General features: G+C 43.1%; 2 protein-coding genes across 3 annotated transcripts; both read right to left on the bottom strand.

Moving 5' to 3' along the window:
- Positions 1-91: 91 nt before the first annotated feature.
- On the bottom strand, positions 92-2200 carry LOC4337697 (acetylornithine aminotransferase, mitochondrial). The gene is made up of 3 exons (XM_015784057.3): positions 1720-2200; positions 1178-1609; positions 92-817 (listed from the first exon to the last, which is right to left on the bottom strand). The coding sequence occupies exons 1-3, from the start codon at positions 2146-2148 to the stop codon at positions 281-283; spliced, it is 1398 nt and encodes a 465-aa protein (XP_015639543.1). The 5' UTR covers positions 2149-2200; the 3' UTR covers positions 92-280.
- A 1794-nt stretch (positions 2201-3994) lies between these two features.
- On the bottom strand, positions 3995-8648 carry LOC4337696 (glutamate--cysteine ligase A, chloroplastic-like). Of its 2 annotated transcripts, none has more exons than NM_001402479.1 (16): positions 8568-8648; positions 8203-8462; positions 7420-7570; positions 7145-7252; positions 6909-7001; positions 6700-6783; positions 6534-6602; positions 6372-6442; positions 6227-6295; positions 5977-6070; positions 5770-5859; positions 5594-5674; positions 5323-5415; positions 5026-5106; positions 4872-4941; positions 3995-4734 (listed from the first exon to the last, which is right to left on the bottom strand). In NM_001402479.1, exons 2-16 carry the CDS (start codon positions 8436-8438, stop codon positions 4646-4648), a joined length of 1479 nt encoding a protein of 492 aa, NP_001389408.1. In that variant the 5' UTR covers positions 8439-8462; positions 8568-8648; the 3' UTR covers positions 3995-4645. The 2 variants fall into 2 exon arrangements, with proteins under 2 accessions (NP_001389408.1, XP_066166311.1); XM_066310214.1 differs by having other exon boundaries at positions 4109-4734; positions 8203-8451; positions 8568-8619.
- Positions 8649-25148: the final 16500 nt, after the last annotated feature.

The following is a 25148-nucleotide window of genomic DNA, read 5'->3' as shown; positions in this document are numbered from 1 at the left end:
TGTCAATGACAAAAACTGAAAAAAGGAAGAATTCAGATAGTATTATCTAGTATCTAGAGAGCCTCCAAGAAATCATTTACTTTGACAGCAATTGGACTACAACATTTTGATATCATTATTTGTTTCCAAAATTTGGAAGAAGATTCGACAAGTAGACCTATGGCACACATTATATCTGAACTTCCACCCAAAGGGGAGGTTCATTCTAACATCCATTGCTAAGGGTCTTCCCAAAAGGGGAAGATCATTCTAGCCTCCATTGCTAAGGATGTTGCTTACATTAAGAGGTAGAGGCATCAAGTGCAGGTAGACAGTCCCTTATCACCTCTGCAGCCTGCTCAAGCTCCTTTTCCGAGATGATGAGTGGCGGCACCAGCCTCACAACATTGCCTTTACCAGCTGTCAGCACTATGACACCGCGATCCAAGCACGCATCAACCAAAGGACCCGCTGGGACATCGAGCTCGATGCCGACAATGAGACCGATCCCCCGGATCTCTTTCACATGGGCGTTTCCGCTCAGCTTGGTACTGAGAAGCTGCTTGAAGTTCTCTCCTTTCTTGGCCACCTCTGCTAGGAAGCCAGGTTTCTGGATCTTATCCAATGTGGTCAATGCAGCTTGGCAAACAAGAGGGCCTCCCCCGAATGTGGTACCGTGGTCGCCGAAGTTTATTGCTGAAGCAACCTTCTCGGTGACCAAGACTACACCAATGGGGAGACCACCGGCCAATGGCTTTGCCAAGGTCATAATGTCAGGTAGTACTCCATAGGCTTCATACGCCCAGAGGTAACCTGTGCGTCCCAGACCACATTGCACCTGTGTTTAGTAACCATGTAACAGGAGTGTTAGATTAGATCAGCGCCCTCTTTCTGAATGCAACAGAGACATAGAATTTCAGAACTGTTCATTGACGATCGACAGCTTAGGACATTTGCACTGATTTGAATAAGTATGAAAATGCAGGTTCCTATGGAATGTGATCTCTGGTCTAAACTAAATGCATGTTAACAACTTTTACTTTGTACAATTCCATCTGTTCTAATACAAATTGTGAAGTAGTTACCAATAGTTTTATACTATTTGGATTGAACTTGTGAGATTAGCATGGATTACTCAATCAACACCAATTCACAGCATACTAAACATAAGGAGTAATATAAGAAATATGTTTCATACCTCATCAAAGACCAAGAGAGCTCCAGCCTCATCGCAGGCATCCCGCAGCCCCTGCAAGAACTCCTTGGTGGCACTATGGATCCCACCCTCGCCCTGCACGGGCTCGACGAACACGGCAGCAATTTTGCCAGACTGTATCACCTTCTTGGCCTCCTCTAGGTTCCCGTACTCGGCGAACGTCGCGCCGGGCATCACCGGCGCGAATGGCTCCCGGTATTGGACCTTGCTGGTGAGCGCGAGCGACCCCATGGTCCTGCCATGGAAGCAGTTGGTGAACGACATGAACTCGGTGGGCGCGTCGCCGTCGGGGCGCGCCACCCTCTGGAACTTCCTGGCGAACTTGATGGCCGCCTCGTTGGCCTCCGTGCCGGTGTTGGCGAAGAAGACGCGGTCCGCGAAGGAGGCCTCCACGAGGCGCTTGGCGAGCGCCACCTGCACGCGGAAAAAAGAAATGATCACGGTGAGCTTGGCGTGACGAGAGGTGGGTTGGACAATGCGTCGAACACGTGGTGGGCGGTGGGCGTGACGCGTTCGAGACTGACCTGGGGGACGGTGTACTGGACGTTGCTGGCGTGGACGAGGGTGGCGGCCTGGGCGGAGACGGCGGCGACCCAGTCGGGGTCGGCGTGGCCGAGCGCGTTGACGGCGATGCCGGCGGCCATGTCGAGGTACTCGCGCCCGTCGGCGTCGTACAGCTTGCAGCCGCGGCCGGCGACGAGGACGACGCGGGAGCGGTTGTACGTCCCGACGATGTACCTCGCCTCGTCCTCCACCACGGCGCGGCTCGCGGCGGACAGCTCGCGGCGCGCGGCCGCGGCGGCGGGGGCGAGGGGCGCGGAGGTCGGGGGCGGCGGCGTGGGCGTGGGCGTGGCGAGGCACGCGGTGACGCGCGACGGGCGGAGGCGCGCGCCGCCGAGGGCGGCGGCGGCGGCGGGCGGGTTGAGGGCGAGGAAGGATTGGAGCGAGTTCATGGCGGGCGCGGAGGCGGAGGCGGAGAGGAGGATTTTGGGTGGAATCGGGTTTGGGGGATTTGGGAAATGGAGGGATTAAATACGGAATTGGAATTGGGAATTTGGGATTGGGGGTTAGGTGTTGAAGCGGAAGATCGGCTGGCTGCTCCTCGTGATTGTTTGTGTGGAGGCGGCTATGGCCTATATCACGCTTTGGATCAAACAAGGGCCGGGGTTACCGCGCCTCGGCGGTAAGCACGGTAACCACATTAGCCGTGAAAAACCATATAAAACCGTGTAAAATTTATCAAAAATTCAAATTATTTTTCAAATTTATTTAAATTTAAGGAGGTTACCGTGGTTTTTCTATTACCGTACCCCGCGGTAAGACCAGTAACCGCGTGGTTACCGACGGTAATGTAAACCCTGGTTAGAGGTGTGTGTTTTTATTTTCTTTTAGTTGTTATACCGCAGACATACACGGACGCACATCACTACACACGTAATACTATACTCACACATAAAATTTATTTTCTAACACACGTTAAAAGATGCAAAAAAAAAGTTAATGTAATATTCGTGAAAATCAAGGTTTAAATCTTGATAGCATGCATCCACGTTTCCAGCACCACATCAATGGCACTTATCCATATCCCAAGCTGCTAGTTTTGCTGGCAACGGTTCGTCAGTTTTACTGTGAGAATGAAATATAATGGCTAAATTTTAAGATTAGATTAGAGGGAATATCTCTCTCTATATATAACGTTAGTTGAGTTTCTTTTATATGTCTAATGTTGTATAATTATATCATTTCAAGAGTTATTAATAAAAGATTAAGAGCTTGTAGTCTGAAATTTATCAAGTATCAAACAGTGACAGTTACCCTTTTTAACAGTTTTCTTTTTCTCGGGGAACCAATACTATCTACCAGATTGATGTGTAGGATTTTGAAGATATGAATAAGGCTGAAATATGGGGCATATGTAAGAGCTCCCAATACTTCAACTAGGACAGAGTTCAACGACTCTACTATAGGCAAATGGTTGAGAAAGTGGCGAAACAAGAAACACTAAATTTTATTTGACGGAGAGATCAACGATACTTATCTTTTAAAATTTTACAAAAACTAGAGCAAATATAGTGTAGTTGTAGGGGCTTAGGGGAGACGAGACCCCTGCTCGCCCCTCCTATCTTCTCCACTGATAGTTGATGTGTCACTTGTGAGTTAATAAGAAGAGAATACATGCGACATATGCAAGATTTAACTCGGACGCTACAGACAATACATGATACTTATAAGAGAGTTAGCAGTTAGTGTTACCGACTTGCCGTGTGTACTCTAGTTTTTAAGATGCCGTGGATGATACAGACACTACTGATAGTAAGCTTCGATGGAGAAATTATGTGCTTTTCATTATCCTTTTTTTGTCTTTAATGCCTAGCTAGTTGCATTGGTATCTTTCTTTACACGCACTTATTTTTTGGAAGCGTATTTCTTTCCAGTAAAACACTACGATAAGATTAAGCACATCTTGGCCCGTTTTGCATGGGAGATGCACAACACACGTATGTTCCTCTTTCTTGTGGGTCCCACATGTAAGTGATAGGGAGTAGGTGCGAGTGGGGAAGGGTTGGTGGTGGGTGGTGGCGTGCGTGCTTTCAGGACAGTAAGACGGGCTTGGTCAGAAGAGAGCATATGCACGCCTCACACGTTTGTTTTTTGCTTATACATTAACAATGCACAAACTTGATCATGTTCTTGAGACGACGAAATTTCGTTTATGCAACATCATTCACCAGCTTGTTGATGAAAAATAAATAAAAGATGGGGCATAGGCGCAGGGAATAATAAGAAGAGCCATCTTATCTTGGAAAACCATGCAGTAATATCTGATTACTTGTCATATAACAAAATGACAGGGTGAGTTCCTATCAGGATAGCATATATAGATTGGTAGAAAGGTCCAAAAGGAAGGCAGCAGGAAACAACCAGTCAAGTCATATAAGTACCGAATAAAAAGGCACTTTCATGGAGACCACCAAATACACCAGCCATTACATCTGCAAGATATTTCTTTTAGCTGGATGGAACTCACTCCACGTGCTTGTCAAATACTTATTCCAACATTTTCTGGAACCATATATATATATAGTTTCCATCATGCACCAGATGGGCTTATTTTTCATACAAAAATCATCAGGAACAAAAGAGGGTCTGGTACAAACAGTGGTTTGTCCCATCTCCCTGTTGACGAGGGAAATCGGAAGTTGTAAAAGGCCCCAACAAAGACAGCACCTACAAAGGCTTCCGACCTCAAATGTTCCAGGAGGCAGAAACAATTGAGTCCGTGAAGCTGAATTGCTGCACGGCGGTTATTTTTCCCTCTTCAGGCTCAAGAAGAACGGATGGCGGACATTAGCTGCCGAGGCATGAAATAGAATGGATATGAGGTTTTTTCTGTATGGGGGAGTACATCTACAGACTGTCCAGTTTTGCTGTGTAAGAGGTTTCTCAGCATCAGTATAACAACTCCTGGAAGACAGGATCGACGCTGCGTTGCCACTTCGTCTCGTACAAATTGAGCAGCCTCTCAGCTGGGGTCACTCCTGCAACAAAGTAGGCTACGAATTATTGTCTGAAAACAGAGTTAAATTCTTCATTTGTTATCTAGAGCGCAGCAAAACCATGAAAATGTTGATATCTTCATCAATGAAAAGAGATGCTGGAATGTTGAAATCTTCACCTGAACTGATCACTGCATCAACCTCTCTTAAGAAACCAACTTCCTTGTACCCTCTTCTTTCTAATCCATTCTGGAATAACAAAAAAAGGAGCATTACTATAATCTGCATGCACTCCGTGTTATAAAAGAATGTACATTCAAGAAAGTTACTAACCTTAGACAACTGCAGAATTTCTTCAGCTAGATCTCTTACATATCCATCCCGGAAGGGTGTCTTCAAACCGGTTACAGGTACCTAATCAAATTAGATACAGTAAGGCCAAGGTGACTCTAGTAGCATGTTGTAACTTCCGAACCTGGGTTACTTTGCTAATTTACAAATTATTCTGACAAAAAAGATTATATAATTCTGTTAAACTGGTGATTGTAAGGCAAAACAAAAGTTTATTTATGGATCAACAGTATATTATATAACTTGGCAGGGACAGAGAGCACAAATAACTCAAGATACCTTTCGCCTTAGCATTTCTCTTTCCTCATTTGTCCAATCAGAGGTCATGTCCGAAATACTTTGCAGTGATTCCTCATCATACAACAGCCCAACCTGTATACAAATACCAATTCCAAAACTGGTTCAAAATTCTTCCTATAGAACATGGAAGATATACATTACTACAGTACCCATGTCCAAACTCCTTGCGTTTACTTCTACTTGACACCAATGACCACACTGCAAACTGTACAGAAATACAAAAGAAGTGCAAAGGAGTAAGCTAACAAACCCAAAATACTGGCAAAGCACACAATCTCCTCCATGGGCCACCATCAGCACCTCTCATCTCTAGATATCGCTTCAGCCTAACCTGCAAGCCAAATACAAAAGAACAAATAGTTATTACATTAAGCATACAGTGTCAACATGCCATGATGATCGTGCTATACAAATTGAAGGGCAAACCTCAGGAAATATTGTTGTTAGATGGTTCTCCCAGTCATTCAAAGTAGGCAGCTCCCCCGGAGCTTGTGGGAGTTTTCCTACCATAAAATCCTGCAAAACAAATATAAATCCAGTTAGTCTAGTTAATAACCAAGTTCTGTATTCTATAGCCAAAGCTCTACTGCATATAACAGCACAAGCACTAAGGTAACAGAAACAGGAAGAGACCCGAAATGACATTCCAGTACAGTCAATGTACTTCTTATTACGATAGACAAAATACATCGGGATATCTAATGCGTAGTCCACATATCGCTCAAATCTGCATCAAAGAAACGAACTATAATCAGAATTTCAGTTACATGGAAACCTTCATTTCATGTATAAAATATCTTTGGCCAAAATGAGGTTTTCAATCACATTGCCAGTGTTCTGGGTGGGGGAAGAGGGTCGAATGGTATGAATTATAGATACTAACCCAAATGAGTCATCGAACACAAAAGGAAGCATCCCTGAGCGGTTGTTGTCAGTATCAGTCCAAATATGGCTGCAGATCATGAATGATGTTGTTGGCAACTTCATACAACAAAACAATGTACTTTTAAAAGCAATAAAGCAATCACCTTCTTAAGCTAAGATACCCATTTGGTTTTCCTTCTTTGAAGGGAGAATTAGCAAATATTGCTGTTGCAATCTGTTAAATGGCAACGATCCATTAAATGAATAAACCAGGTTCATGTCAAGGGGTAAAGTAAATGATCAGGGAAGATAACAAAAGTACCCACAGGTTGTAATGCAAGACCAGTACGGAATTTCCTTATCATATCTTGCTCTGAACTGAAGTCAAGATTAACCTTCATGACTCAAGTAAAGTTGTTTAGAGAAGTAACAATAAGTTTGCAAGTTTCTTTAAGATGGAATTCCAAAATTAGTACATGAACATATAATCACCTGAACAGTGCATGTTCGGAACATCATATCAAGCCCAAGAGAGCCAACTTTAGGCATGTAATTCCTCATAATTTCGTACCTTCCCTATAAAGAAACAATCTGAAGCATTAAAATTTATAGGAACCCTTCTCGTAAGTTAAGTTAAATATGTAGGCAACACTGAATTCATAGAAAAGCTAAAGCTTTACAAGGTCTAAGGCCAAAACTACCTTGGGCATTATTGGTATGTCACTCAGTGCCCACTTTGGCTGAAAACCAATTCCGAGAAATCCAATCCCCATTTCCTCTCCAACTGCTTTGACCTACAAGAACAGACGTTTCGGATTGGATCAACTGCTGGCAAAAAAACTTTCGGACTGAAGATATATATGGCATGGCAATGCGCAAATCATAAGTGAAAATCAAATAAAGCAAGAAGTTAATACAGGGATGCACTGCACATTACCTGGTAAAGATGTGAATTGACCTCAGCACAAGTTTGATGTAATGTTTCAAGAGGAGCACCACTAAGTTCAAACTGACCGCCAGGTTCTAGTGAAATGCTTTGTTTTCCCTGCAACCATATAAGTAGCCTGAGTTAAGGGATAAACTAAAATTGTCAGAACAAACTGTCATTTTTTTGTTTGTTTCTCCATTAGAATTAATTACGGCAGTCCACATTAATTGTTGGTCTAAGTCATGTAAGGTGGTCTCATAGCGGAAATAACAGAAGAATACTACCTGCTTGAGACCGATAACGTTATTTTCTTCAACTATCTTGTCCCAATCAAACCTCTCAGCAAGTCCATTCAGGATGTCACGGATCTGATCGTACTTTATAGGACGCAATGTATCAACTTCAAAACCGAACTTCTCATGTTCTGTGCCAATTCTGTGAAATCAGAAATTTATTTATGGCATAATCAAAATAACAAACTGGAATACTCCATATCAAACAAAGCGGGAGTAAATTGAACAAACAAGATGACATTGCCAATGTTCTTTCAAAAAGGAAAAAGTTCTTTCAAAAAAGATGACATTGCCAATGACACAAAAACTGAATGCAGGCACCAGCAGCACTTTCATGCCCAACGAATGGTGCTAGCAGATCAGGTAGGAATAACAATCACAGCTAAAATTACCAATAAAAAAATGATCAAACAGTTGCATTAACAATGCATAAGGCTAAACAGTTTGTTTATCCAACATTAGAGTACTAGAGCCATATAAACCAGTTCATCAGTCATCAATAGAAAGCCCGAAATCAATCGATTTATAACTATAACTAAAACTGCAATTGCGTAGCTAAAGCAGCGTGTTAGGATATGCCAATAGGAAATTCTCCAATTCCACATTTCCATCGAACCCAATACGATAATGATGTCTCCATGCGAACCATTCTACCAACCACTAGTTTTTTTAGAGGAAAAAACTACCTACCACTACCACTAGTGAAGCAGTGACAAGCTATCCAATTTCACCAAAGAAAAAAAAAACAAACACAAGGGAATCTCCTCTCCTCACCTCCAGTTCTCCTTGGGCTTGCACCCGGAGACGAGGTAGGCCACGAGGTCCTCCTTGGTGAGCGGCTCCGTCATCTGCACCGCCTCCTCCGTCGGTGGGCTCGCCGCCACGGCCCCACCTCGCCCCCTCCCCGCCGTCGGAACCGCGACCACCGGCCGCCCCCTCCTCCTCCTCCTCCCCGCCGCTCCCCCGTCCGGCGCCACCCGCGCCACCGCGAGCCGCGACGCCACCGCCATCAAATCCGTACACCTAAGAAAAACCTTGAGAATCACAAAAAAAAGAAAGAAAGAAAGAAAAATCAGCGGAAAATTGACGCGACAATACGTGGGCTCGGCTCACGAGGCCGCGGAATCGGGCTCACTCACCTCACCTCCCCGCCGGCGAGAGAGGCGCGGCGACGGCGGCGGCGGCGAGTGCGAGACAGCGAGAGGCGAGCGAGAAGATGATAGAGAGGGGGAGGCGAGGCGGCGAGGTTATAAAAACGGTGGGGTGGGGCCCATACGTCAGTGGCTGTATGACGCCACGTCAGCTGGGCTCTCCCCGTTGAAGTGCGCGCTGCTTTTGCTGCTGCTGTTGATGATGCATCCCATTCCCAATCCAAAACACTAATATAGTTTCCATAAACTTCACGTCATTAAGAAATTAGTACTAGACACTACTCTTCTAATACAAATATCACTATTTCATACTTAAATTTAATGCTACTTATCTCACATAGTCACATGATGTCTTGGATATTGTGTAGAAAACATTTCAAGACATGATTTTCTTCTCTTTCCTCGTTTATTTACTTGCCACATGATTTTTCATTCTAGATGGTTGGGAATGGCTTAGGGAGGGGCTGCTAATTCGGTGTGATTAGTACAGTAGTTTAATTAGAATTTTGAGGGCTTTAATGATTGTGATTTTTGTTAATATAAGTGAATCTTCTCCGATGATGACGTATGAGGTGACCACATGTTACATATGGTAACGGATCATATGGCAAGGAGGGAATATTATTAAATTTTGGTAGGATTTGTATTTATCAGAGTTCGGTAAAAATTTAATAGATATACATATTTGACAACTTCATAAAAATAGTATGGTTTGAAATGGCATCGATCTAAACAACACCGAAAATTCAGAGGGCAAACAGATTTTGTACCACTGTACAAAACAGTGATTTTGTAGTAGCGATTTCATGTTTGTTCCGGAAATTTTCCGTAGCAATTTTATCGTTTAATTGGGTCCTGTAGTACATCAATCTTGTCCATTCATTGCAAATCAAATGGCTCTAAACCTCCTAAAGTAATACTAGTACTATACCACATTGTGTGTGTTTTTTAGAACATATACCACATTGTGTTGCTCTAGCTTTTAACCCTCAAAGAGAGATGATACATTTCAGCTTTCGTTGTTTCCTTGTCGATTGGTCGTGCATAGCCAAAATTTATTTTTTAAAACTTGATGTAAGAGTTTTTTTTTTCATCGTAATCTATTTTGAAGCTTTGGTTTTAACTGCCTTTTACGATCAGAGTCTTTGCTCTTTTCCCTGACATTTGAAGTGAAAAAAGAGTGTAAACATTTTGGTGATGCAGGGTATGAAAGTGCTTCTGATGATTCTGTGTTTTCTCAAGTGGTGAAATGGATCTCCTCTGCCTCTGATGATGATGTATGAGCTGAGCACATGCGTTGATGCAGAAGTAGTACTAAAATGGATCTCGCACACTTTCTCTTTCCGTATAGCCAAGCTGTGCTGCAAAGATCACTGATCAGAGTGAACCTGGTACATTTTCACGGGCTGGTTCATTTTGTAGGACTGTCTGCTTGGCTTGGCCTGTGCAATCCAGTGATCAGCAGTACTGTACTCCACTATAGTAATCAGAGCATGTGCGCCAGTTTCTCCCTTATGTTGCTACTCTAATACATTTGGGATTAACTAATTATGGTCACTAATCAGCTATTGACAGTAGCAATTGGCCGGCTTGGCCAAATATGCAAGTGAGTTGGGCTGTTACTTTGCCTTCTTTTTCACAAAGGAAAATGTTACTGTCAAGATATACTGGGTAAGATGAATGATTAAAAGTTAAGGTAGTACATTGTATGCGCTCTCTTTTTTTTTTAACCGGTTCTGGCAATGAGACCACTATGTTCTTTTTGCTATGTCAAAACACCTAATTTAAATCATATTAGTTTTGAATCCTCATCTTTTTGTTATAGGAATTCAAAATCTGTAGGAGTCTCCTGTGATTTTTGTCCACAGTTTTTGTCAGAGTTAGAGGTAGAGACGGAACTCTTTCACTTCGTGTCATGATTCCTACGCGACAGCGAGACCGTATCAGATGCTCCCACAACATTACGCAATAGTGTCCTGCAGGTCTTGACTCTCGAGATTTAGATTTTGGGATGTGCCTATATGCTCCGAAAAAAAAAACTTGCACGAAAGTTAAAGATAATCAGCGGCTGTGATTAGAAGCGAGATTAGCACTTAATTATCATTAGCGAGGGGTAATTTCGTCAAGATTTTCGAGCCCATATCCAGCCCAGTCCATCTGAAGCGATCCCCACCCCCACCGGTCCACCACGGCGCCGCTCCTCAACCGCACCGCCACGCCGCCTCCACTCCCTCCTCCCCTCTCCTCTCCGCCGCTGCTCCGCTCAATGCCGCCTTGCCGCCCCAGCGCTCCGCTCTCTTCTTCCCCTAGGCTGACCGCTCAGCCCAGCGCCGCCCGGCTTGCTGCCTCTCCATCCTCTTCGTCCCCTCGTCTCGCCGCTTCCCCGCCCCTGCGCCGTGCAGCCCGGCGCACCCCCTTCATCCATCTCACATGCGTAGTTTGCTTGATGAGTGGTTTGCTCCATGTTAGAAGCTTGGTATTGCAGCAGAACATGGCTATTTTGTCAGGTAAACATTTTGAGTACCTTTTTTTTCTTCTTAAATCTGTTTTTATTTGCATTTTCTCCACACACTATTATGCAATTGTACAGTTGAATTATTCAGGAGTATAATGAACTGTTTATGTTCTCTCAGATGGAACAAAGCAGCTGAATGGGAATCAAGCTATCCAAACCATGATTTTGAGTGGAAGCACATCGCTGAACCGATCATGCAAGTTTACACCGAAACAATTGATGGGTCCTCCATAGAGCCAAAGGAAAGTGCTCTATTATGGCATTATCTGGATGCAGACCATGACTTCGGTTCCTGCCAAGCAAAGGAACTACTGGGTCATCTTGAAAGGGTGCTATCAAATGAACCTGTTGTTGTGAAGTGTGGTCATTACATTGTAGAAGTCAAACCACAGGTCTATACCATTTGAATTTATTACTACATTTTTTCACTTTCAACTCATTATGTCCAGCTCACACTAAATGAAATACATTACTTGTGCAGGGAGTTAGCAAGGGTCTTGTTGTGGACAAGGTAATTCACAGATTGATGAACAACGGGAAGACGCTGGATTTCGTAGTGTGCATCGGTAACGATCGATCTGATGAGGACATGTTCAAAAGCATCGACAGCATGACCTCCAGCTCTGCATTCCCTGCAGTTCCAGAGGTCTTTGCCTGTTCAGTTGGTCAGAAACCCAGCAAAGCAAAATACTATGTCGACAATGTTGGTGAAGTAGTAAGATTGCTCAAGAATGTAGCCGGCATTTCGTCGCACCGGGAGGCCGTCAGCCATGGACGTGTGATCTTCAGGGATGTGATCGATTATGTGGACTGAACCACCTAATCTTTGTAACATCCAAACTTGTGTACATTCCAATGACTTCATCTAGATTTGACCGAAAGCATGAATCATCACCACCATTAGGACAACTACAGGAGTGCAAGCGGAAGCTCAACATTTTTAGTTTAGGTGATGTATACTCATATGTAGGCAATTTTGATAGTTGAGGAGGTTCTTGCTGGAGAACTGCACTGTGAAAGAAAAGCCCCTGGCTTTGAATAGCCATCGTCCCATCGACTTGTTTCACTTACCGGTTATTACCAGTTGCCAGCGTTTACCTGAATGGCTGAATGACTGTGAATCCAATCTCCTGCTTCACACTGATGATTGTGTTGGGATTTTGGAAATTATATCTTAGAGAAAGTTGCATTATGCCATCATGGAAACCTTCTAACTCTTATTTGCTCCTCCTCCAAAAAAAAAGATAACTTGTATTTGCTCATGCTACTTTTCTAGACTTAGTGCTTGGTCTGACTTCTGAAGGTTGGAGAGACCTGAAGGCATTGTTTGAACAGTATCAATTCGTGAGATCGAGTCACACAGCCTTACTGCATTGTGTTCTGATGACCGGTAAAAAGTCTCTTATGTTCAGGTTGGCCTTCATTCTCAAAATATCCTCTAGCAAGATGCCCATTGCTAACTATATTATGAAAACATCATACTTCTCGGTTGGTTTTATGCATTTTTGCAACTTCAGGTGACTGAAAAATAAATAAAGAGCAAAGACAAACAAATTCAAACCAAACTGCAAAAAATAGACCTTGTTTTGGCTTGTCAAAATGTTCTGAGCGTATGGCAGTGCGGAGCCTAGACTCATGATGTATTAATAACCATTCCGTGGCCATACCAAAGTATAGGGCTTGTTTTGTTTGAAGCCAATTTTTGCTCTACTAAAATCTTGTAGTGCCAAAACCTTGATAAGTTTAGACACTACCAAATTGGGTAGTATTGAATTTGAATTATTGTGGGCAAAATTTGGTAGCAAACCAAACATACATTTGCTACTGTTGAAGTTACCAAAATTTTGGTAGTGCAGTAAGTTGGTACTAAACCACACAAACCCTAGTTCAAGTGACACCATAGAGTATACAAGTTCCATATGTTAACAGGCTATCAAAGCTTTGACACGAGAATAACAGCAATAACCATCATTACATGAGCCTACCATGCCCTGATCACACTTATACATGACACCAGCACTTAAGACACGAGCACATATCAGATCTTGTTATCTTACTTACATTCGATAGGGCAGAATATACTGACACAATAGGTTTTTAGTCAGGCACTACTACAGCAGAATAGCAGATAGCAATATGGAGATAGTACACCCAAGCATCTGCTTCAGATGCCCTTAACTTCTCATCTGCTCTGGCAATAGTTGCTTCTTGTACCACTGCTTGCTCTCTAGCTTTCCCTAGCTCAGTGCGCCACATATGAGCCTCCTGAAGTGCAGCATCTCTTTCTTTCAGCAATTGATCCTTCTCTTTGCTCAATCTAATTACCTTTTCTTCAGACTGTCATAGCAGTAATATCCATAGACCATTTGGAGCATGAGAATTCAGAGCATTCAAAATTCAGATATTAAATAAAACTATTTACCTTGAGCATGGATTGTTCCATTTGTCTTTCCATTGCTTGTAATGTCTTAGGCGCTCAATCTCTGAACATAGAAGTATTCTATGTCCATCCAACGTATGAGCTACAGAAGCAGCAGCTTCCGCGGCCTCTGCAGTCTGTGTTAATTTATCTGCTATTTTCTTAATTGTAGCATCCCGAGCACGAATATTGTTGGCCAAATTCTGCAACTCCTCATCTTTCACCCGAAGAGTCTCCTATAGAATATGAAAAGTAGAAAATTGTTAAAATAATGCTCGTGAATAAAATCAAGAATAACCAACCACGTGCCTAGCAGCACATGCATGAAAATTGAAACCTAACAAAGATGTAACCATCTTAAATGTTTAGCAATGAGAACATTGTTGAACAAATCATACCAAACAGTGTAAATTTATGTCATACAATATTACAGCAATTTTCAGACTCTCAATAAGGGCCAAATCTTGTCTACATATAATTAACCAGGTGTGTTCTGTGGCATGAATTTGCTACAAGTTTATACAGGATATATTAATCTGACAATCTAGCATGAGGCAACCAACCTAATATTACACTAGCACAGATTGGCAGCAACGATGTAAAGCATTCATTTGCCCATTCTCAATATGTGTTTGCAGTAATGTGCGCAAACAAAGAGAAATACTAGTGTTATGCACATAACATAAACACACCAAACTCAAATCATTTGTACACAACATGAAACATCAACTTACTCTTCTCGCTTTGCCTCTGGACAACGGCGAATGTCATGGCCTGGTTGGTGACAACGACTGCACAATCTTGGCCGATGCTCATCCCATCCTTTCATTCTCCTAGGTGCACCCTTTGTGGCTACACAGATGGGATCTAAAACAGATCCTTCAGGCCTATGTGATGTTTCACCAACCTCGTCAACATGCGTGTGCTTCTTGGTTGCTGCATTAGAAGAACTTATTTTTGATAGTTGACTCTCCATGTATTCTTTCACCTCCCTAAACAACTCACGACTATTGGATGCCAAGTCAAAAAGTTCGGACCCTCGAGCATTCAATTCATAATAATTCTTTTGTTTCTCTGTCCAAACATGCAAATCACTTTTTCGAACAGAAGGAAGACCGGCTTTTGCGTTCTTCGATAGGCGCTGCAGCACACAACACTTTGGGATTTCCTTCACCTCCAGATGCTTCAATACCGAGAGAATATGCTTGCAAGGGATCCCTTCACGCTCCATCTTTCGGCAACTGCACCTAATATCATGGTTTCCTCCAATGCGAGTGTAATCAACATAGCATTTTCTCGCACTTTTTTGCTTAGATGTCACCATGTACCTCTCACCCTTACCATCTTGTACTACATCAACATGGAGACCATCTAACTTCTGAAGCTCCTTTTGAACTAGATCAAAATTTGCAGATGTGAAAATATGCCCTGCAGACTCTTCGATTTCAGGACTATCAGTGATAGTAGCAGGCCATGATTGAGATGCTTTCGAATCAAACTCAGCCACTTTTTCACGCAATTCAGAAACACATACCTCATAATGCTCTACTAAATCAAGCAAAGACATGTAATAGTCTAGATGCCTATGAAGGCATGAATTCAAGCTCTCACTCCTCTGGTTGCTTTTCATGCCCAAAAAATATGTGTTAGTCAAGAAAGCAGCTGTCCACAATTTCCTCTTTCTATACATCCTTTTTAACCAACCCTTGTTTCTAGAGGTTCTGTACTTTAAAACAAAACTACTCCACTTTTCTTCAAATTCAGCATGTGAGCAGGCATCATATATAAAGGACCTGAATATCTTTATTTGTGAGAAATGGAGGTGCTTACTGATACCTCTCTCGATATGCCACGAGCATACACGATGGTCGGTATCTGGGAGCACTTGGCAGATTGCTTTCATCATTGCATTATCGCTGTCCGTTATTATAGACCTTGGTTTCTGCTGGCACATTGCTCTCAAGAACACCTGAAGAAACCAAGTATAAGATTCAACACACTCGTCGGACACAATACCACAGGCAAAAATAGTGGTTTGACGATGGTGGTTGAGCCCAACAAAGGGAATAAATGGCATGTTATATTTGTTCATCCTTTGTGTGCTATCAAACACAACAACATCACCGAACGATTGATAGTCCATGCGAGACTGAGCATCACACCAAAACAGATTTTTCAGACGACCTTCATCATCAACTTGGTACTCATAGAAAAAACCAGGATCCTTGTCCCGCCTTTTCTTCATAAGTTCTAAAGTTGCACTTGCATCACCTTCCAAAATTCTAGACCTCTTATACCTTGATGAATAATTGTACAAGTCCTTTTTGACAAATCCCACCTTATCGTATCCTCCATACTTGCACTTCATGACCTTCATTATGACATTTTTTCGAATACCAATAGATTCTAGTGAATGTATTTCAGATTTTTGGAAGTCCTTAATTTTCCTATGAGACCGAAGAAATGGAGTCTCGTCGTGGCTCGTCAATGGGTGGTTATGCTCATCAATAAAATTGTCTACAAACCAGATACCATGTTTCTTATCAAGCTTGATGCTAAGACTAGCAGCGCATTCCATTTGAGTCAACGCTCTTTCCCTTCTTACACAATCCTCAGGTTTTACCAAACTAGGATCTCGAATCCCCTCCTTAGAGCAAACAAAATGCCTGTATTCGATGGCTCCAACTCTTTTTTCACGCCTCACAATATCCTTCCTCACACTAAAACCTTTCCTTTTAGCATAACTATTGTAGAAGTTGTAACATTCATCTTCAGTCTAAAAATTCATTTGAACTATATTCCAGTACTCATCTAGAGCTACATTATCTTCCTCAACGCTGTGGAACACATTGTGACTGCAACTAGGATCATTAGGCTGAGATTTATTGTGGTCTCTCTATTATAAAAAAAAAGTATTTAACCCCAATACTATGAGCTAACGTGATAGAAATCTAAACTACAACATGTATAAATAATTGCATAAATCCAACAAATAAATGATAAGCACTCTATGGACATGTGCAGATAGTGAACTAACCAAGGAACATTCAGCATAGTCATCATCATTTGTATTGGACGAATTGTCCATGTACGAATCAGTTGAACAATCCTTGCCACATTTAGCATCATCTTTATTACCTGTGCCACGAAACTCACCCATCCTACCAAGTAAACTCATTTCATTATTTGAACAGAAAAAATTTGCCTTGTATGCTGCTAGTATGGCTAAACAATCTCAGCCTTGACCATATCAGTTCGCTAAACCACCATGCATGCAATGGAAATTCACATAGGCAGGCAGCCAGCAAGCCAGGCTAGGCCAAAACATAACACTGATATGGGTAAACCCATTGAACTAGGTTTCTACAGCCTTAAACTGTTAACCCCAAGTTAAGAACTGTTAAGAAGTACTATCTACTATGCAAGTGGTGTAGAGGCAAAATAGATGGAAAATACAAAAAATTTCTAGACAACACAAACTAATACTAGGAAATTAATAACCATGATTAAAATGGTACTTAAACAGCCTTAAAAACTATAAAACAACTAACTTGCCCAAAACCTTGATAGTTGGGAAACAATCGGTGAATAACATTTAGCTAATACTCCCTCCATTCCAAAATATAAGGCACAACCACCCTTAACCCAAAGAACAAGAAATAACTATTATCATCTTGTAGTTTGGATCATCCTAATAAATACTAATGCATGCATCCAATAGGATTAGATAACATGAGAGTGGAGGATTTAAAAAGTAATAATTTAATGGAGAAGATGTCATAGTTAATTGCATACTTGCATGTATGCCTTATATTATGGAACATCTAAGAAAAGTGGTTGTGCGTTATATTATGGAACGGAGGGAGTAGGTCATATCATAATTAGCTATCGACAAAGAACAGTCAAGGAATCAAATCAAGCTATATACTCCAAATATGAGTAGATTGGAGGCGAGTCATCATATTCTATACAGTGAAACAAAACAAATATGGTGGGAACTGAAACTATACCTTCAGAAAAGGTCTTCTGATGGAACAGGAAATTGTTTCACATCAAACCTGTAGTCCAAATCAATTGTTAGGTTAATTCTCATTCGACATCACACACAAGATGGGGCACATCAGAAATAGCAAGCGTACCGGTATGTTGCAATTCGGAGGAGCCTCGGCGGAGGAAGGGGGCTGTTCATATCTCAATCCCGTGCATCACTCCAGTTGTCAGTGGCGGCTCCGGCGTAGCGCCGCGGGAAGGAGGCGCATGTGGATACTGCGGCGAGCCGGCGGCGAGCTGTGAGATGGATGAAGGGGGTGCGCCGGGCTGCACGGCTCACGGGCGGAGGTGACGATGGTTGGGCGGCGCCGCCGACGCGCGGGTTGTGGAGGAGTGATGGCGGCGCCGATGGTGGCGAAGGGAGGCAGGAAGCGGCGTGGGGAGGGAGCCGGGCGGCGAGGCGGCGTTGCGAGGGGAAGAAGAGGGCAGAGCAGCGACGGCAAGGCGAAAATCGGCGCGGCGGTGTGGTTGAGGAGCGGCGCCGTGGTGGACCGGTGGGGGTGGGGATCGCTTCAGGTGGACTGGGCTGGATATGGGCTCGAAAATCTTTGGACGAAATTACCCCTCGCTAATGATAATTAAGTGCTAATCTCCCTTTTAATCACAGCCGCTGATTAGCTTTAACTTTCGTGCAAGTTTTTTTTTGTGGAGCATAGAAGCACATCCCTTAGATTTTTCTTTTAACTACCTAGTTGATAGAAAATTTATTCAAAAACTCACAAATATATAATAGTGTAATTTGGTAATTTGTATGTAACTATGTTATTTTTTAAAACAATTAACGTTGTACGGTAGTGGAGACATGCGCGAGCGCCTGGCGTGTGCCAAATAATCTTTTTCGCTAACCGGTTGAAAAATCACAATTTTATGTCGCAAGAATTTCGCAATTCTATTTTTTTCTTAAGATGTTCATATCAATCCTCACGTCGTTTTTCTAGGCTAATAAGCCATAGAAAAATGAACAAAGCAATGAAAAATAATTTATAAGTAAAACTTTTGTACCTGTGTTCTTAATAATTTAAAAGCCAATGCTAGAATATAAATTATGATTAAAAAAATCCTTGAATTAAGTTTGAAATTTAAATTTTAGCTGCAGCCGGATAACCCAACAAGCAAACGATGGATTCTAATGTTTAATTCTTGATGCAATGTCAATGTGTGCAACATAGTACTACATGATTATATGGCAAAATTCGGCTTCGACTGCACTTGGTTGGCGTTTGGATTGGAGCCGTCTTTCGGCAAATCAATCTGGCGCCTACCGAATTGGTACTTTGGTAGGATATTGAACCAAACTTGATCTCCATTCTGATCTCGGAGCATATATTCTGCTTGAGATATTACGCAAATTTCAACTCGTTCGAACTTCTTGCAAATTTTTCCCGTAACCTAAATGAAGAGAGTTTGTTCTTGTGGTCCTAAGATAAGAAAAGGAAAAAGTACACCAATGGTCCCTTAACTTGTCGTCGAGTTACAAAATCACCCCCAACCGCAAAATCAGATATTCGACGTCCCTTAACTAATCAAAACCGGTCAGAATAGGTTCTTCGGTGATTTTAACACCGGTTTTATCCTATGTAACGGCTGAGGCAGCGTGGGACCTACGTGGGTCCCATATGTCAGGATGCCACGTCATCTCTCTCCCTTCCTCCTCCTCTCTCTCTCACTCTTCTCTTCTCTTCTCTTCTCTTTTCTGGGCAAGCCGGCCAGCGGCTGGGGTGGAGGCCGCCGGGGCGAGGCGGGAGAGAAGGAGGGTGGCCCCGCGACTGCGGCCGGCGGCGACGGTCGCAGTGGGGAAGCACCGCGGCAGCCCGGCGGGGCTCCGTGGCGGCCAAAGATGGGCCCGGGGAGGCAGCAACAAGGCGGGAACGGGCGTGCGGCGGACGGCGGAGGTTGGCGTCGGTGTGGGCGAGGCGGATAGCCGGGTGGGCGGGTGGGTCTCGCGAGCGGCGATGTCGACGCCGCGGAGGTGGACGCAGACGCGGTCGGGGTAGGCCCAGTGGTCGAGGCGGTACAAGAAGAGCGACATGGGGTGGCGGGAAGCAGTGGCGCTGGTGGTCGCGGCGGAAGGCGTCCGTGGCGATGACGCCTGCAGACGCTGCTGCAGCGGGCCACCTCGGCGGCCGGCATGCAGACCTCGACGCGCGGGGCACGAATCACTGCTCCATTCTGCAAGTCCCCGTTCGCCTCCGCGTGTTCCCCTACATTTGCCGTCGCAGCCTGGTCGCCTCCGATCGCTGCCCTGCCTGGTCGCGAGAGGGCGTCGGCGGCAACACCAGACCTACCCACTAAACAAAAAATTAATAATAATCCTGACCAAACTAAACTCATTTTTATTTTCACCATCAATTCACTAACAATGGCCAAGCTAGCCCGAGCAAAAAAAAAAAAGTCATGTACAGACACACAGACCAAATCCTTCCTTGGAACTGGATGATGACGACGAGGAAGATCACGACGGCGGCGGCGCGGGTGCCACGGACTAGAGTGCCTGCGCGAGCGCCGCCATGGCGCTCACCTGCATCTCCAGCGCAGCAATGTAGTCTGACGCCTCCGCCAGGAGCGCCGGGAACGCCAGCCGCCCCAGTACCTTCGCCTTGCTCGCCAGTGGCGGCTGCGAGCGCGGTAGGCGACGGGGGCGCACGCGGTGGAGCGCGCCGCCGCCGAATTCTTTCCCGTCGGCCGCCGGCTGCGCCGTGCCTAGCCTCTCCGTCCCGTGCACGCTCATCACCCGTGTAAAGGGCAAGAGAGGGGGAAGACACCCGTGGGTCCCACGCTGACTTAGCCGCCACGTAGGACAAAATCGGATCAAAACCACCAAAGAATCTATTATGACCGGTTTTGATTAGTTAAGAGACGTTCGATATCTGGTTTTGCGGTGGGGGGACGATTTTGTAACTCGATGACAAGTTAAGAGACCTTCGGTGTACTTTTTCCATAAGAAAAAGAGTGAGAATTCTCAAGTGGGCCAATATGAAAGCAAGAGTGGGCTGTGGCCCATGCATGGGATAGTTTTTGCACAGTACAAAAGCCCAATGTATAGCCTGGATAAATTGGGCCTTTTCTTATGAATAGACAGAAGAATTCGTTTTTGTATTATTAATTTTTATTATTTATTAAAATATTTACATAAATAATTTTTTGTTTCAAATAATTACATATCTACACCCCTAACACACTCTGGGAGAGCTTTTTTAGAAAACATCCTTTCAGAGGGCAATTTTTTGACGTGATGGGTCTAAATGCAAAATTGCCATATAGTTTATCATATGATAGTTATAAAGTTTTTAAATATTTCATATAAGTCAGATAAAGCCAAACTTTATATGAAAATTATAGATCTCGACGAAATCTATAACTTTGTAGTTGATAATTTTTTTCATTTTATATCATTTAGATGTTCAAATATTCGTTATAAATTTTATAGCCATATTTACAATAGAGTGAAGTACATAGGCGGTCCCTAAACTTGTGCAGTGGTGTCATCTAGATCCCTGAACTCCTAAAATGCATTTTTAGATCCCTGAACTTGCCATGACGGGTTCTAACCCACTCGATTCGCTGACGTGGCAATGCCACAGTGACGCCTACATGTCAGTGGAATCCACATGTCAAGCATATATAAAAAATAAAATTAAAAACCATATTTTCTCCTCTTAGGTAGATAGAAAAAAGATAAAAATCCTAAGGTAGAGAGGAGAAAATATATTTTTCTACTTATATTTTTTTCTATGTGACTGACACGTGGGTCCAACTAACACGTATGAACTATTGTAACATGCCACATCAGCGTATGGAAGGGGTTGGAGCTCGTTTGGACCTATATGACACCCCAAAACAAGTTTGAGGACCCGAAAATGCATTTTGAGAGTTTAGGGACCTAGATGACACACCCGCACAAGTTTAGGGATCGCTTGTGCACTTCACTCTTTACAATATATCTCTGATGTATAAAAGTTGTAGATCACGATGAGATCTATAACTTTGTAACTGATCACTCTTTCATATAAAGTTATTTTAGAGTGTTAGATAGGCGAAACTAATTTTATATGGCCTAAATGTAAATACAAATAAAATTTTCATATATTTGTCCATAGTGACTTAAAAGCCAATGCTAAATAGAAATTACGTTTAAATTATCTTATAATCACACTACTAGAAAAATGATTTTTCATGGCGTTGGTCTATGATTTTCACTGGCGGAAAAATGCCAAAACCGCCAGCAAAATTGTAACGAGGGGGTAAGGGGCAACGACCGCCAGCAAAAATAGATCTTCGCTGGCGGCCGCGTTATACCAGCCGCCAGCGAAAATATGTCTATTTTCGTTGGCGGTCACTTAGGCTTATAGCAAACCAATGAGGCCCTCCTTCACCACCGACCACATCTGACCAATGCATACGCCACTGCGCACCTCCGGTCGCATTCGATGGTGGCGGCAAAGGCAAAGGAGATGAAGGGCCGCAGCTCGTCAACAAGGTTGCTATGGAGGTAGGCGGTGCTAAGGTGTGGCCCCGCTACTCTCCTTGAGCTCAAGCACCGCCTTGCTGCCATGGTTGTCATACTTGCCACCACCAAAGTGCCTATTCTTCTTCAATTATAGTTTTGTCCATCGATCTCAAATTATAATCTTCTAGGCCCACATAGGCTTCTTTTCTCCCCTTCCCTATCAAAATTCAGGTATATATCTCGGTCATAATCGAAGACCGACCCAAACTAAATGAAACAAAACTACTTAGTCTTAAACAAAATTTTGCAATGCAATTTGGTCTTTAATTTTAAATCACTAAATTTATGAAAAGACCAAAGATTTAGATCGAGTTCTTCGGTCAGACTGAATGGCCACCCTTATGTGTGAGTGTTTGTATGCGTGTGTGATGTTTTGTGCCTGCTTTTTATGTAATAAAAACATATACAATTGCTATGAAAAAAGTATTATATAGTGAGTTACCTAATTGTGTAATTGTCAGTGTAATAAAAAAACCTACTCCCTCCATCTTAAAATATAATCATTGAATCTGGATCACTGTTTATCTAAATTTATACATAAAAATGCTTATATTTTAGGACGAAGGTGATATATAACCCTATCTTTGCTCAACGAGTTACATCCAATTATTCCACAAATTCGCTCAAACGCGACCCACCAAAGGGTTCACGTGAACACACCAAAATTTAGCAAAATTCAAGCAAAAACTAATAAGCACCAACACAATATAAAGAAATCACAATTTATTAAATCCTATTTGCGAAGAAAAAACCTACTCCCTCCATCCCTAAATATAAAGGATTTTAGTGGGATGTGACACATTCTAGTACAATATATATGGACATGATGTGTCACATTCTATCAAATTTTTTTATATTTAGGGACGGAGGGAGTACTAGGTATATAATTGGGCACCTAATCGTCGGTATGATAAAAACAAAAATATAATCATCCTGCAAAAAGTAATACTCTCTGTTGTCCTCGTGAGGTATAAAGTCAGGATGAGCAAAAGCTCGATCCATTATTCAGGGGAAGCAAACAAAATTGAGCAATGATAAAAAAACTACTACACTAGGAATTATATGACACGTACGTATAGTGCTTCTGCCTTTCAGTTCAGGGCTCTCATCTTTCACTAGCCTTGCCATGTCTCCTTGCTAAAAGAAGAACTAGTGGTCATTAGATTAATCAAGACGTGTTTACCGAGTATAAATCCACCATATCTTACTACATATAATGATTTTTAAGACCTGACTTTTTGGACACGTTTAGGGTGACCTGCGTGTAAACATATGCCTCTTCAACGTGTGTGCCGCATTTACACTAGGAATGGACAGAGATAATACTATCATATTGGAATTAATAGCTGTAGCCTTTCTTTGTGTGCAATGAAATATCTCCCCCCCCTTTTTCCCTTAAAAAAAATTATTCTCTCGAACGCCCAACGATCGAAACATTTTAGAATTTTATCCAACAATAAGGGATTTTATATGTACTATATAGTGCCCGATCAATCATTGATATTTAATTTTATTCTCACCTTATCCACAACCACTTTTTCACTCACCACGCAACATGAGGCATGCATGATAGTGATCTTTTATCTTCATCCTTAATCTCTTAAAAACCTAGAATCCCTCCTTTTAGAAATGGAGGGAGTATTATCGTTTCTCAAATAAGATCCAATAAAGAATTTTATCCGTATATCCATTTGAATGTGTTTCAACTTAATTTGTATTGCATGGTGTAGAGGGACATACTAACTGAGATTTTTATCTCGAACAAAAAAAGAAAAGAAAAGAAAAGAAGAGCAGGAGAGAAACACTTGCCACAACTTGTGGCTAAGCCCTTTGACTAAATCAAGCAAGTCTTTGGTTCATTGCTATATTTATGACATACCACACTTTCATAGCTCATGTTTCCATGTGTCATACTCACAGACTTTTGTCACAACTTGCCACACTTGTGATCAATAATTTTTTTAAGGTAAATCTCAAAGAGGACAGGGAATACCTGTTTTCATATAAGAAGTAGAGAGTTAGCCCAGTTTTTAAGGGAAAACCGGGTCCGAAAACCTCACAAATGCACGGTTAATTGGGGAAAACCAGCCAGAGACCCACACGAGGAACATAACATGGCACAAGCAGCAGCACTACTGAAGTTCGAGACATAAGTCATCGTTGCTAAGCTCATAAGAGCAGCTCTGACTTCTTATGAACAAACCCCAGACTAGGGGACAAACGATAACACAGAGTAGGGTCTTCTAAATGAAGCCTCCAAGGAGAAAGAAAGCATTCGAGACGCAAGCAACGTCCGTCCGAGAATTGGAACAAAGTTTTCACCCGAAGAAAAGGAGAGCAAAGCGATAACGCCTTCAAGAAGGGGATGTCGCCCACAGGAGTCGACGTTATCAGCTATAGTCAAAGACTAAGCAGGGCTTTCGCTTAGGCTCTCGCTCCCTACCAACCACGAAACCAAAGCCGCCACAAGGCTTCACAACACCTTAGACGCTTCCAAGGAGAAAGAAGGGGGTTATCGTTGCTGAGCTTGCCACCTCAAGCAGCTCCGACTCCACCCCAACTCAAACCCTGATGGCTATGCCACGGGAGCTTCGTTCACCACACGACTCACTGCTGCAAGGACTTTCAAAGCGCTGACAGAGCGGGCAACCTCATGATCTTCACCAAACAGAACCTTCCAACCAGACCTGCGTCTCTCTTCTTAACATGGGCACCCCACGACTAGAGTCTAGGAGCAGACCAGTCTAAGAAGGGAAGGGGCTCCAAGGGACGGGAGGAGGGAACATCAGCTAGTCGGGAAGAACCCTTGCCGTCAACCAGGTCACTGACCACACCGCTGATCTTCGTGTCCCGCGGCTATCCAACAAGCATATCTGCAACAACGAACGACCCCTCAATGCGGCAATTTCACCAATTGACACCTGTTGTGCCCCTCCGGCCAACCTCCCGGCCACCTGCACCTCCAACTCCTCAACTCCCCAACTCCACTTTCGTCGGCCTTCTTCTTCCAGAACCAAGATGGAGGCGGCTAAATTCGGCTTAGGACCGGCTTGACCACCCCCTCCAATTAACTCCGTC

The sequence above is a fragment of the Oryza sativa genome, chromosome 5 (assembly GCF_034140825.1).
Source record: "Oryza sativa Japonica Group chromosome 5, ASM3414082v1".
Taxonomy (NCBI): Eukaryota; Viridiplantae; Streptophyta; class Magnoliopsida; order Poales; family Poaceae; genus Oryza; species Oryza sativa.
Note: the sequence above shows the minus strand (reverse complement) of the source record. Positions and strands in the feature narration are given on the sequence as shown.